Genomic DNA, 15,000 nt, shown 5'->3' on the forward strand with positions numbered 1-15,000 from the left:
TCTCTCTTTCTCTCTCTCCCTCCCTCCCTCTCTCTCTCTCCCTCTCCTCTCTCTCTCTCTGTCTCTCTCTCATCTCTCTCTCTCACTCTCTCCCTCTCTCTCTCTCTCCCCTCTCCTCTCTCTCTCTCTCTCTCTCTCTCTCTCTCTCTCCCTCTCTCTCATCTCTCCTCTCCCTCTCTCTCTGTCTCTCTCTCCTCTCTCTCTGTCTCTCTCTCTGTCATCCTCTCCTCTCCCCCTCTCTCTCTGTCTCTCTCTCCCTCTCTCTCTGTCTCTCTCTCTGTCTCCCTCTCCCTCCTCTCTCTCTCCCTCTTCCCCTCTCTCCTTCTCTCTCCCTCTCTCTCCTCTCCTGTCTCTCTCATCTTGTCCTCTCTCTCCTCTCTGTCTCTCTCTCTCTCGTCTCTTTCTCTCTCTACTCTCCTCTCTCTCTCTCTCTCCTCTCTCTCCTCTCTCCTCTCTCTCTGTCTCTCTCTCTCCCTCTCTCTCTGTCTCTCTCTCTCTCTCTCTCCTCTCCTCTCTCTCTCTCTCTCTCTCAGGTCAGCAGTCGTTCCTCTCAAGCCTCCGGTTCCATGTCAGCTCTGTATCCTTTTCGTCTCTTTTAAAAACCTTTTTATAAATCCAGTTATTTCTTCATCCATCCATTCCTTTTATTTATACCAAACCGATATGAAAAGACAGACGTGTTCTAACCGTACTGATAGTTCCCATGATGCACTGCAAGCTGTGACCTTGACTGTCACTGCAGACTCTTCCTCATGGAGCGTCTTCAGCCCGACATCATCATCAGTGCCAGTGAAGGTATGGAGTACACACACACACACACACACACACACACAAACACACACACACACACACACACACACACAAAAGTTCAGTGACAACAAAGTCTGACTGTGCAGAATTTCTGTTTATTTCTGAGACTCAAGTCTTTCCAGCGATGCCATTGGCTGCTAGAATGTAAACAACAATTTAAAAATGTCGTTACAAAGTGACAATAATATAATTTGGATGGAGAGCTTGTGAAACTGTGATGGTCAAGAGTCTCATTAGTGATTACTACAGCAGAATAACATGGAGCTGATATCACCATTCATGTTCCTGACAGCAGAATAACATGGAGCTGATATCACCATTCATGTTCCTGACAGCAGAATAACATGGAGCTGATATCACCATTCATGTTCCTGACAGCAGACGGACTGACATGTTTTGTATTGAGATATATTTAATTTCTCTGATTGTCTGCCTGTCTCTCTGCCTGTCTCTCTCTCCTGTCTCTCTCTCCTGTCTCTCTCTCCTGTCTCTCTCCTGTCTGTCTCTCTCTCCTGTCTCTCTCCTGTCTGTCTCTCTCTCCTGTCTCTCTCCTGTCTGTCTCTCTGCCTGTCTCTCTCTCCTGTCTGTCAGGTTATCTGTGGTACCTGCAGGTGAAGTTGCCTCCGACTGTCAACCTGCTGCAGGATAAAGGAAAGCTGATGGACTTCCTGTTACGACGGAGAGACTGCAAGATGGTCATCCTGTCTGTCTGCTCACAGAGTACGTCTCTGTTGTCTGTCTGTCTGTCTGTCTGTCTGTCTGTCTGTCTGTCTGTCTGCCTGTCTGTCTGTCTGTCTGTCTGTCTGTCTGTTTACCTGTCTCTCTGCTCGCAGTATATGTCTGAATTCTGTTTTTTTCCACCTGTCTGCCTGCTTTTATCAAGAGACTGTAAGGTCATCCTCTCTCTCTCTCTCTCTGTGTCTCTCTCTCTCTCTCTCTCTCTCTCTCTCTCTCTCTCTCAATTCAATTCAATTCAAAGGGGCTTTATTGGCATGGGAAACATACGTTTACATTGCCAAAGCAAGTGTGAAATAAAAACAAAAAATGTACGTACAATTAAAGATATACTAGAATAAAGAAATGTGTAAACAGAGCTGTGTAACATTGCAACATTGCAATCAAATATATACATAAGAGTAGGTAAAAGTAACTTAAAAATACAAACAGAAAAATTGTGCTTTTGCTGTTAATAAAATATATATAATATATGTACAGATAAGTAAAGATAACTTAAAATAAAAATAGAAAAATGTGGATATTGCAGTTAAAAAATATGAATACAAATAACTTCTTTTTTTTCTCTCTCTCTCTCTGTCTCTCTCTCTCTCTCTCTCTCTCTCTCTCTCTCTCAATTCAATTCAATTCAAAGGGGCTTTATTGGCATGGGAAACATACGTTTACATTGCCAAAGCAAGTGTGAAATAAAAACAAAAAATGTACGTACAATTAAAGATATACTAGAATAAAGAAATGTGTAAACAGAGCTGTGTAACATTGCAACATTGCAATCAAATATATACATAAGAGTAGGTAAAAGTAACTTAAAAATACAAACAGAAAAATTGTGCTTTTGCTGTTAATAAAATATATATAATATATGTACAGATAAGTAAAGATAACTTAAAATAAAAATAGAAAAATGTGGATATTGCAGTTAAAAAATATGAATACAAATAACTTCTTTTTTTTCTCTCTCTCTCTCTGTCTCTCTGTCTCTCTCTCTCTCTCTCTCTCTCTCTCTCTCTCTCTCTCTCTCTCAGTCCTGGAGGGGGGGGAGAAGGGCAGTCTTCCAGTTGTGGCGACGGTCTTCGACAAACTGAACCAAGTTTACAAGGAATACCTGGAGGCGGAGCAGACGTACACGCTGGTGAGTGCCGGCGCCTCAGATGCATTAATGGATGAGTCAATAAATGAACAAATATATATAAATTGTTATTAAATAAATTAAGAGAAATAAATTAGCAGAGGTAAGCTTTTGAGCTTTTGAGCATTTTTTTGTAGTTTTGTTTTCCTTCTTTTCCAAGTAAATGAGAATGAATGAAAATGATGACAGTAAATACAAGGAAATAATTTCAGTGCCTTAATAGATAATAATAGTAGTAGTAAGCATTAGGGCTGCATGATATTGACAAATAATCATATTGCGATTATTTGCGATTGCTAAATATTCAAATTGCGATAGTAATTGCTATACAGTATACAGGCACAGATTTTTCAATATTTGAGATTTATCAGCAAACAAACATTTTTAATCAAAAACTGAGATGATGTTTAAGATTTGTTGTGTTAGAATATGATGAAAGTTTTATAAAATTTTTTTTTTTTACAGTATATAATTTAATTTATAGGCCAGAAATTGGGCTCAGCACCAGAATACCATGTGCAGGAGTCCACCATATAATAATTGCAGTTTTGCAGAAATTGAAGTAGTTTATATTACGATTTTTTTGAGAAAGGAGGAAAAAAGAGAAAGGAATATAAGGTGCGTCTCTGGAATACTGTCATGGAGTTTATTATTAGTAATAAAGGACTTCATATTCCATACTCCATACACATATAAGTGTTGCTGAAGATATTCCCTGGACCTTTAAGTGTCTTGGTTTGGGAGCAAAGTAACTGCAGAGAATAGTACGTTTACTCCAAGTCTAACTTTAAAACACCAGTAAGTCAGATTTTGACATGACTATAATATACTGTATGTGATAGGGTTATTGATGCATGCAAATTTCTGGCTTTCAAAACTCACTTTCCCACCCACTGAGATTTTAAGATGGCACTTTACTCAGAGTAGAACGTCAATAAAAACAAGTCTTTGTCACTTTTAATGCTGCTTTATTGCATGGATATGAATTCTCATTACAGTTTCTACATATTTCTTTGCAACAGAGTAAGGCCTTCATTAAGCATAGTGATTTAATGTGATGTATTACATTTTATTGTCACATATTCTGTATATCATTTTCCTTTCAGTTTGTCTGCAGTAAAACGCTGAAAATTACGTCCTTCAAATTAAATTTTGGCATTAAAATGTCAAAATCAAACCATACCTCCATGAGAATTTATGGAAGGAAATAGAAATAGATATAGAAATGCAAGTTAATGTGTAAGCGCCCACACACACACACAGCAATTTACATTTACATTTTATGAATTTAGCCAAAACTTTCACTCAAGAGTGCAACTGTGGAATAAGCTTTATTTCCTAGATCAACTAAGATTACAAGCTACCAACAGCAGGGAGGTCAAAGGTCAGAGGTCACAGCACCCTGACCGTACTCATGTGACCCCAGAATGTTCATGGAGAGTGAGAGGAAGAGAGCGAGTGGAGGATAAGGACTACAGGTGGAGGATGAGGGCTACAGGTGGAGGATAAGGACTACAGGTGAAGGATAAGGGCTACAGGTAGAGGATAAGGGCTACAGGTGGAGGATAAGGACTACAGGTGGAGGATAAGGGCTACAGGTAGAGGATAAGGACTACAGGTAGAGGATAAGGACTACAGGTAGAGGATAAGGACTACAGGTGGAGGATAAGGACTACAGGTAGAGGATAAGGACTACAGGTGGAGGATAAGGACTACAGGTAGAGGATAAGGACTACAGGTGAAGGATAAGGGCTACAGGTAGAGGATAAGGACTACAGGTGGAGGATGAGGGCTACAGGTAGAGGATAAGGGCTACAGGTGGAGGATAAGGACTACAGGTAGAGGATAAGGACTACAGGTAGAGGATAAGGACTACAGGTAGAGGATAAGGACTACAGGTAGAGGATAAGGGCTACAGGTAGAGGATAAGGGCTACAGGTGGAGGATAAGGACTACAGGTAGAGGATAAGGACTACAGGTAGAGGATAAGGACTACAGGTAGAGGATGAGGGCTACAGGTAGAGGATAAGGGCTACAGGTGGAGGATAAGGACTACAGGTAGAGGATAAGGACTACAGGTGGAGGATAAGGACTACAGGTAGAGGATAAGGACTACAGGTAGAGGATAAGGGCTACAGGTAGAGGATAAGGACTACAGGTGGAGGATGAGGGCTACAGGTAGAGGATGAGGACTACAGGTAGAGGATAAGGGCTACAGGTAGAGGATAAGGACTACAGGTGGAGGATGAGGGCTACAGGTAGAGGATGAGGACTACAGGTAGAGGATAAGGGCTACAGGTGGAGGATAAGGGCTACAGGTGGAGGATAAGGGCTACAGGTAGAGGATAAGGACTACAGGTGGAGGATAAGGACTACAGGTAGAGGATAAGGGCTACAGGTGGAGGATAAGGGCTACAGGTAGAGGATAAGGACTACAGGTGGAGGATGAGGGCTACAGGTAGAGGATGAGGACTACAGGTAGAGGATAAGGGAAAATTTACAAAGTGAAGAGCAGGAAGCCGCTGAAGGTGGAGAAGCTGTTTTGGTCGTCATAGATCATCTGCCCGGCGGGGAGGTTCATGTAGACGGCGTCGCCCGGCTGCAGCTCCAGGACCAGAGCGTTGGAGATGTAGGTGTGGGTGTCCTCGTTGTCGGTGGGGCGCTCCGCGTTCCACATCAGATACGTGTCGTTCCTGTAGAGCTTCACTCCCGTCCAGCTGGTGGTGTAGTAGCCGACGGCGGTGAATCTGAAGTAGTAGACTCCTCCCACCGGCGCTGTGAAGACGCCTGCAGCGGAAATATTCCAAAATAAAAGTCTCCATGAACTGAACTCCCATTCCTGTTCCTTCCAGGAGAACAGTGTTATCTTAAAAGCAATATTCCACTTAGTTTCAGCATGGGGGTTCTTATGAAAACCAGAATATAATCTACTCACCAAGATCAGATGCAGCTGGACCAGTTTGTAGCGTTCAGATTTTTACTTCCCATTCATTTCAAATAAAATGCAAATTAGCAAAAAATCCATCTAGGTGGACCTTTATGGTCCAAATAGCATTTTTGTAGAGCACATTCAGCTGGACTTGTGTGTCAAATTTCAAGTCAATCGGACTTACGGTGTGAGGGGCGTGACCTTTCCAAAATTTAATTTTTGGGCCTTAATTACAGCGCCACCTACTGGCCGATTGGGCTCATATTTCTCGGAAGCATTTGCAAGTCACTTCCAGTTATTGGGCCAAGTTTCGTGGTTTTCACTCATTCCAGCTGACGGGAATTTGAGCCGCAGCGGAAGACAAATAATAATGATAAACCAGCACAAAAACAACCTTCGGGGTATGAACCCTAAAAAAATAAAAAAATAAAAATGATCTGCCTCTATGCTCTGCCTCGTAACACCTATGTCCTGTCAAACTAGAACTTAGTTCTAGTAGTGCTTTATGGCACTTACTCTCGTTCTCTCCTGACTAGATCCTTGCTTGTGTTGTATTAAAATCTCATGTGTACGTCGCTTTGGATAAAAGCGTCTGCCCAATGGGAAATTGTAATTACAATTACAATTGTAATTGTATATTAATTAAAAAATGAGGCACACATTCACTCCTCTTTCTACACTGGTAAACTCAGTCTGTGCCTGTTTACTTTGTCTACTCTCCTATATTGTAAAATTTTAGTTGGCTTGTAAAATAGTCAAAGTACATGGGAAGTTTTAGAATTTACCAGACACTGCGTCCTTGAGACAACAAGGTTAGGTGTGTGTGTGTGTGTGTGTGTGTGTGTGTGTGTGTGTGTGTGTGTGTGTGTGTTGGGTCACTACCTGTAGTGGAGTTGTAGGCCTGTCCAGTGTTGGTGAAGACTTTACTGTAGATCAGCGTTATTTCTTCTCCGAAGTTTCCCACTAACCCCTCATCAGTCAGAGCGGTGGAGAACGCCACCTTCCAGATGTCTGTGTGTGTGTGTGTGTGTGTGTGCGTGAGTGTGTGTATGTGTGTGTGTGTGTGTGTGTGTGTGTGTATGTGTGTGGCAGGAAAACACGCAATTAGAAATGAAACAGTCGTCTTTGAGATCTTTGTGTACAAAATAGTATTGTTTGACAGAATCATCTGTATTTTTTAAATACTGACAGATGAATTTTAGGTCAAATTAAACCCTTTTTGAAAGAAAATCATTCAATCTATTTCTGACTTGTTTCACGAGTCTCGTGCAGCTTTGTTCCAAAAATGAGATCTCAATCATTTGAAAAACGTGACATCTGCTCTTACAAACTCACTGATAGCACAAAATGAAAACAAATTCTGATACTTTTTAAAGATTAGCAGGTGACTTTAGTGCTTGGTTGATAAAATGATAAAACTTTTACTAACTCGATCTGTCTTTTAGCGATGATTATGATTAACTTCAGGTAATGATTTTCTCTCCAAAATATATGGTTCAGGCTGTCTTATTTTCCTTTTTACTCACTCTATTCCATTCAGTATTTTAATATTCGTTAATCTATTCACTAATTTGATTAATTATTATATATTTGAATATTCAAGTCAAGTCAGATTTTATTTATATAGCACATTTCATGCACAAGCAGCTCAGTGTGCTTCACAGAATAGTAATTAAAACGATAGTAATAAGTAAAATAGCAATAATAAACACACACAACACAAGATAAATAAATAAAAAGAATAATAAAACAATACTGCAGTAAGGGCAATAAAATATGAAATATGAATAAAAATGATAAAATAACAGAAGATGGATGTAACCATAGTAACAATAACACAAGAGTGCACGATACAAGAGTATTCACCTCCAACACCAGAAAGCTGTGAAACTGTTAGCAGTTCTCACTTAAACCAATGCCACTGATGATTATAGCAGACTGTTTTTGACTTTTAACTTTAAGTCTCCTTACAGAAACCTTTCCCCATGCTGTGACAAGTATCTGATGAAGAAAAAAACTAAAATTCAAAACATATATCTGCCATCAATGAGCACGTTTACATGGACTGCAATATTCTGATATTAACCCGATTAAGACAATACTCCGAATAAGACACTGCCATGTAAACAGCATTTTCTGATTACCTTAACCCGAATAAGGTCATAGTCGGAGTAAGCAATAGTCGATTTTAGTCTCATTATTGAAGTGCATTGTAGGCATGTTTACACCTTAATCGCTCTGTGACGTCCTATCAGAGTTTTCGCAGCATTTTGCGACCCGTACGGCGATCCGACTGCTTGACGACGCACGCTCCGGCTTCCAGCGAGTGTTGCCAACTTGTTTAGAGAAGAAAAGATGACTGCCACCGGTAAAAAGAAGTCCCGACATTTTGTCCCGACCACGGCAGCAACATGACAGAAAGGGTTTCAGGTTAAATTACGCAGGGAAACTCATGTGGGCGTCTTCAGTCAATCAGACTCTGCTCTGTAGCATGTAAATGGGAATATAAATGGAATATTCTATAAGAAACTCATGTAAACACCTTAATCGAAATATTGTCTTATTTAGAATAAGGTCAATAGTCGGATTATTGCAGTCCATGTAAACGTAGTCAACGTCTTTGTAAGATTTGGAAGATGAAGCTCCACATGAAGTCTCATATATTTTCAAAGGAGCAACAGAAAAGCTTCTCTTCACCTGGTGTTTGTGTCTGCAGCTCCTCCACCTCCCTCTCGGTGTCGGTCACTCGCTGTCCGAGGGACGACACTGCAGAGTCTTGAGCTGGAAACACAGACAAATCACACCAGAGCTTTTATGGATTTGTTTTTTGTTGCTGGTGTCTTCCAGTGTGGCTGAAAACATCCTCAAATGAAAGCAGAGAGTCAGCACTTTAACTTTAAGTCAAGTCAACATTTGCTGTATATACAGAGTTCCTACACAGGTCTGGAGATGTCTGGAAAAAGAATTGGGTATTATCCAGGTCTTAACGTTTGGAAATCGCACAATTATGGAAAAATTTTGTTATAATGTCCCGATGTACATGCAGCTACACGTTTTCTTTTGTTTAAACGTTCGTCATCTCTAATATTCAGTTTTTTGTCACTGAAGAATAATCTTCGTCATCCATGATGAGGCGGTTAGTAGAGACAAGATGACGATCTCTGTAAACTGTACTGAAAACCAAAATCTTCAAATCAAATCAAGGAAATAAGGTCTGGAAAAAAGTCTGGAGTTTTGAAATTGAAACTCTGTAGGAAGCCTGTGTGTTAGCGCTTTAAAGAACACAGTGCTTTACAACATGGGGGATAAAAAACATGCAGCAGTAAAAAGAACAGTGTGGTCGACCGTACCGAAACTAAAAGAATTAAAATAGTCTCACTCAAAGTAAAGAGGTGGAACCAGTGTCCGAAATTCACTTTTTGGCTCAACTGTCAAGGGCTGATAAACTTAAAAAGAGGGTTCGATAAAAAGGGTTAAATAAATAAAAAAATACCTGCCAAGAATATTTTTTATCGGCCAAGATAATCAATATGCTACAGAAATATGTTTTTAATGTTATTTTTTGTATTGAATCTGCTTGGTTCCTACTGGTAGCCAATAAAGAAGCCTTAGATTACTTAATGCTCCTTTTTAAAGATTTACATTTCTGAGTGTGGATTTTATGCAAACTAATGATAGTAAATATTAGAGCTGCAGCTAACGATTATTTTCATTATTGATCAATCTAACTATTATTTTTTTCAATTAATCGATTAATCATGTGTAGTAGAAAACGTCAAAAATAATGACAAATGCCCATCACAAGTTCCCAGAGTCCAAAGTGATTCTTAAAATTTCTTCCTCAGTCTGACCAGCAGACAAAAAAAACCAAAGTATTTATTTTATAATGAAATGAAACAGAGAAAAGCAGCAAATCTTAACATTTGTGAAGCTGTAACCAGCAAATGTTTGGTATTTTTACTTGATAAATGACTAAAACTATTAATCGATTATTAAAATTATAATCGATTCATTTTCTGATTGAATAAACTCAGTTATAATCCAGTTTCTCCAGCCAGGTACCGCAGTAGTTTTTCAGTAGCGGTTCTCCACACAGTACTAGGTGTAAGTAGGTACTAGCTGTGATGTGCGGCTCCCCGGGACGTCCCACCTGAGCTCTCCCTCTCCAGATCCTCCACCTTCTTCTTCTGCAGCTGCAGCTCGGCGTTGGAGGCGCTCAGCTCCGCTCTGAGAGCTGCTGCCTCCTCCTCTCCCTCCGTCACTCTGTAGTCCAACACTGAACACAACGACAGGCACTGAACACAACAACAGACACTGAACACAACGACAGGCACCGAACACAACAACAGACACTGAACACAACAACAGGCACCGAACACAACAACAGGCACTGAACACAACAACAGGCACTGAACACAACAACAGACACCGAACACAACAACAGACACCGAACACAACAACGGGCACCGAACACAACAACAGACACCGAACACAACAACGGGCACTGAACACAACAACAGGCACCGAACACAACAACGGGCACTGAACACAACAACAGGCACTGAACACAACAACAGGCACCGAACACAACAACAGGCACTGAACACAACAACAGGCACCGAACACAACAACAGGCACTGAACACAACAACAGGCACCGAACACAACAACGGGCACTGAACACAACAGACACTGAACACAACAACAGGCACCGAACACAACAACAGGCACTGAACACAACAACGGGCACTGAACACAACAGACACTGAACACAACAACAGGCACCGAACACAACAACAGGCACTGAACACAACAACAGGCACCGAACACAACAACAGGCACTGAACACAACAACAGGCACCGAACACAACAACAGGCACTGAACACAACAACAGGCACCGAACACAACAACAGACACTGAACACAACAACAGGCACCGAACACAACAACAGGCACCGAACACAACAACAGGCACCGAACACAACAACAGGCACCGAACACAACAACAGGCACTGAACACAACAACAGGCACTGAACACAACAACGGGCACTGAACACAACAACAGGCACCGAACACAACAACAGGCACTGAACACAACAACAGGCACCGAACACAACAGACACTGAACACAACAACAGGCACCGAACACAACAACGGGCACTGAACACAACAGACACTGAACACAACAACAGGCACTGAACACAACAACAGGCACCGAACACAACAACGGGCACTGAACACAACAACAGGCACCGAACACAACAACGGGCACTGAACACAACAGACACTGAACACAACAACAGGCACCGAACACAACAGGCACCGAACACAACAACAGGCACCGAACACAACAACGGGCACTGAACACAACAGACACTGAACACAACAACAGGCACTGAACACAACAACAGACACTGAACACAACAGACACTGAACACAACAACAGGCACTGAACACAACAGACACTGAACACAACAACAGACACTGAACACAACAACGGGCACTGAACACAACAGACACTGAACACAACAACAGGCACTGAACACAACAACAGACACTGAACACAACAGACACTGAACACAACAGACACTGAACACAACAGACACTGAACACAACAACAGACACTGAACACAACAACAGGCACTGAACACAACAACAGACACTGAACACAACAACGGGCACTGAACACAACAACAGGCACTGAACACAACAGGCACTGAACACAACAACAGACACTGAACACAACAACAGACACTGAACACAACAACAGGCACCGAACACAACAACAGACACTGAACACAACAACAGACACCGAACACAACAACTGAACACAACAACAGACACTGAACACAACAACAGGCACCGAACACAACAACAGGCACCGAACACAACAACAGGCACCGAACACAACAACAGGCACAAGCTCGGCTTTCAACAAGCACTGACTGGACGTGAGAACAGCACAGAACAGTGTTTTCTGGAGAAATGTGTTTTGTAGCAGGCATGAAATAGTTGTTACTGGGACACTTTATGACCGTCAAATGTCTTATTCCAAATAGTAGAATTACTCAAATCCTTACTTAAAAAAATAAAATGGCGACATGTAGTACACTACCGTTCAAAAGCTTGGAACCAGTGAGAAATCCCCATGCCCTCGAAAAAAAACCAACAGCTCCATCCACCAAGGCAGCACCAAACCATTGGAAAGCTGAGACACAGACAAACCCCCAAATCCACCAAATCCACTCCAAACACCCGTCCCGCTCCCCGCTGCTGGCTGTCGGGTGACGGGACAAACCCAAGTACCTGCGTTCTCCCTCTCCATCCTCTCCACCTTGGCTCCCATCAGGTGCACGATCTCCCTCAGCACCTGCAGCTCCAGCCAGACGTCGGGCTCGGTGGTGGCGTTGACGGCGACCTGCCCTCCCTCCTCCGCCCCGCCCGGCGCCCCGGCCCTCCCCCCCGGCCCGGGCCCACAGCACAGCAGCAGCAGCAGCACGGCCACAGCGCCCCTCATCCTCAGCTCCGTCAGTCTCTCGAGGCTCGGCTCCGCCTCCTTAAATACCCGCCGCCGCTCCCTCCCTCCCTCCTGGCTCCGCCCCCCTCTCTCCCGCCTGGCTCCGCCCCCCTGAGAACACAGCATCTGTCCTGTCCCGCTGCTGGAAAGTCCGAACTGAAGCCAAGTGTTTCCGATTAAGCGGCTTCTGAAGTTGAAGGCCGTCTCTTATCTCTCTTTAACCTTCCAAACAAGCTGCCGAAAAATTAAAGCTCCTGTATCGATCTATCAACTATACAGAATGCAGGCCGCTGTATGTGTGTGTGTTGTGTGAACCAGTATTTCAGATGTGTGTGTGTGTGTGTGTGTGTGTGTTCAGGCGATGGAGTCGGGTCCGAGTCGAGGCAGCGCCGCCCAGAAGCGTCCGGTCAGAACCCAGGCTGTCATCGACCAATCAGACATGTACACACACGTCCTGTCTGCTTTCACCGAGAGGAAGGTACACACACACACACACACACACACCATCATCTTTCACAGACACAAACTAGTCTGAATCTGGTAGAATGTAGAATGGAACAAAAAGAAGCTCAATAACAAGAAAGGTAAATGCTTCAAACTAACAAGACCGTAACTGTGTGTGTGTGTGTGTGTGTGTGTGTGTGTGTGTGTGTGTGTGTGTGTGTGTGTGTGTGTGTGTCGTCTGCAGGGTGTTTCCCATAAGTTCGTCATTGCGGTGCTGATGGAGTACATCCGCTCTCTGAACCAGTTCCAGATCACTGTGCAGGTACGATGTTTCCTCTGTGGTTTTATGGAGCGTTTCAATTAGTTAGCATTAAAAAAAATCCTTTCTTCATATTGTTAAACGCCATCTCTCTGTTTTTGCTCTGGCTTTTAACAAGGTGTGTAATGTGTTAGCTCATCTTATTTTTCTTATTTGTATTGTTTTATATTGTGTCTTATTTTATTCTTTTGTTTTACGTCTAACTGTTCTGTGTATCGGTCTCTTACTGATGCAACCTGTCCATTTCCTGTCTCATCTGCTGCACTGGAAAGCACTTTGAAATGCATCCATTTGTACGAAAAGTGCTCTCTCAATACAGTTTTGATTGATTTTGATTGATCAATATTCTGATGGATTATAATAGATTCAGTGTGAATTCACAGCTTGGAGGAAATCTTTTTGGTTCCACATCCAGTTAGGGCTGCAGAGTTTTGCATAGTCATCTGTCACATTTTTAGATTCCATCACTAATAAACAGCATGATCAGCATATCAGTTATATTGAAACCTCATGTTACTTCATTTTTGTATTTCTCCATATCACTGCTGAGAATAGTGTATTTATTTAATTGAACCATTGTTTAGGAAATTGAAAGATCTATAAAATGTCAAAAATAATGACAAATGCCTTAAAAAATTAGAAGAAACAGAGAAAAGCAGCAAATCTTAGCATTTGTGAAGCTGCAGTCAGCAAGGGTATTTTTACTTAATAAATCACTAAAACGATTAGCCGATTATCAAAATTCTAATCGATTAATTTTCTGTCGATCGAATAATCGGCTAATCGTTTCAGCACCAGTTGCTCACTCAGAAGCCCCGCCCAGATTTCCACAGCCGGTCCAGGATCAAACCTGTGATCTTCCGCTCCTGTAATCCTTTAACCTGCAGCTGCTCTGACCTGAACTCCGCTCCGCACAGCGTGACGGGACGTCCCGTGATCCGATCCGATCTTGTTTGCAGCCCAAACATGTTTGTTTTTCTGCTGAGTTGACTCGTTCTGTCCTGCAGCACTACCTGTATGAGCTGGTCATCAAGACGCTGGTGCAACACAACCTCTTCTACATGCTGCACCAGTTCCTGCAGTACCACGTCCTCAGCGACTCCAAACCACTGGTGAGGTCACACTGGTCTGAATGAGTCCTGAACTAGTCTGAAACTGGTCTGAACTAGTCTGAAACTGGTCTGAATGAGTCCTGAACTAGTCTGAAACCGGTCTGAATGAGTCCTGAACTAGTCTGAAACCGGTCTGAGTCTGAATCCAGTCCTGAACTAGTCTGAAACCGGTCTGAACTAGTCTGAACTAGTCTGAACTAGTCTGAAACTGGTCTGAGTCGAGTCCTGAACTGCTCTGAAACCAGTCTGAACTAGTCTGAAACCGGTCTAAATCCAGTCCTGAACTAGTCTGAAACCAGTCCTGAACTAGTCTGAAACCGGTCTGAATCCAGTCCTGAACTAGTCTGAAACCAGTCTGAACTAGTCTGACACCGGTCTGAGTCGAGTCCTGAACTAGTCTGAAACCGGTCTGAACTAGTCTGAAACCGGTCTGAATCGAGTCCTGAACTAGTCTGAAACCAGTCTGAATGGAGTCCTGAACTAGTCTGAAACCGGTCTGAATCGAGTCCTGAACTAGTCTGAAACCGGTCTGAATCCAGTCCTGAACTAGTCTGAAACAGTTTTGAATCGAGTCCTGAACTAGTCTGAAACCGGTCTGAATCGAGTCCTGAACTAGTCTGAAACCGGTCTGAATCGAGTCCTGAACTAGTCTGAAACCGGTCTGAGTCGAGTCCTGAACTAGTCTGAAACCGGTCCTAAACTATTGGGGAATTCATGCCTTTACTTCCTCATACTTAAGTGACTGGCAAGGAATATCCCTAGTACAAATAATTTTAATATGAACTAAACTAGTCTGAAACTGGTCTGAATGTAGTCTGAAACTTCCCCTAAACTAGTCCAAAAATATTCCTGAAACTATTCCTACACTAGTCCAAAATTAGTTTGACACTAGTCCCAAATTAGTCCTAGTCTCCAACCAGTCCTCAACTAGTGCAGCACTTGTCTGAAACTATTATGAAATATCACCTAAACTGCTGCTATAAACTATGTAGTTCCAGACCAGAA

The 15,000-nt window shown here is 42.5% G+C and overlaps 1 protein-coding gene across 1 annotated transcript in view; it reads left to right on the forward strand.

Annotated features, from left to right (window-relative positions):
- rmc1 (regulator of MON1-CCZ1) overlaps positions 1-15,000 on the forward strand; it is a 23,079-nt gene that overhangs the window by 4,754 nt on the left and 3,325 nt on the right. The window contains exons 6-11 of the mRNA XM_078291519.1: positions 743-795; positions 1,402-1,530; positions 2,571-2,677; positions 12,479-12,598; positions 12,809-12,886; positions 13,891-13,995. Of these exons, the coding sequence (XP_078147645.1) occupies positions 743-795; positions 1,402-1,530; positions 2,571-2,677; positions 12,479-12,598; positions 12,809-12,886; positions 13,891-13,995 (592 nt within the window). The remainder of the gene's footprint in view (positions 1-742; positions 796-1,401; positions 1,531-2,570; positions 2,678-12,478; positions 12,599-12,808; positions 12,887-13,890; positions 13,996-15,000) is intronic.

The sequence above is a fragment of the Centroberyx gerrardi genome, chromosome 22, assembly GCF_048128805.1.
Source record: "Centroberyx gerrardi isolate f3 chromosome 22, fCenGer3.hap1.cur.20231027, whole genome shotgun sequence".
Classification (NCBI taxonomy): Eukaryota; Metazoa; Chordata; class Actinopteri; order Beryciformes; family Berycidae; genus Centroberyx; species Centroberyx gerrardi.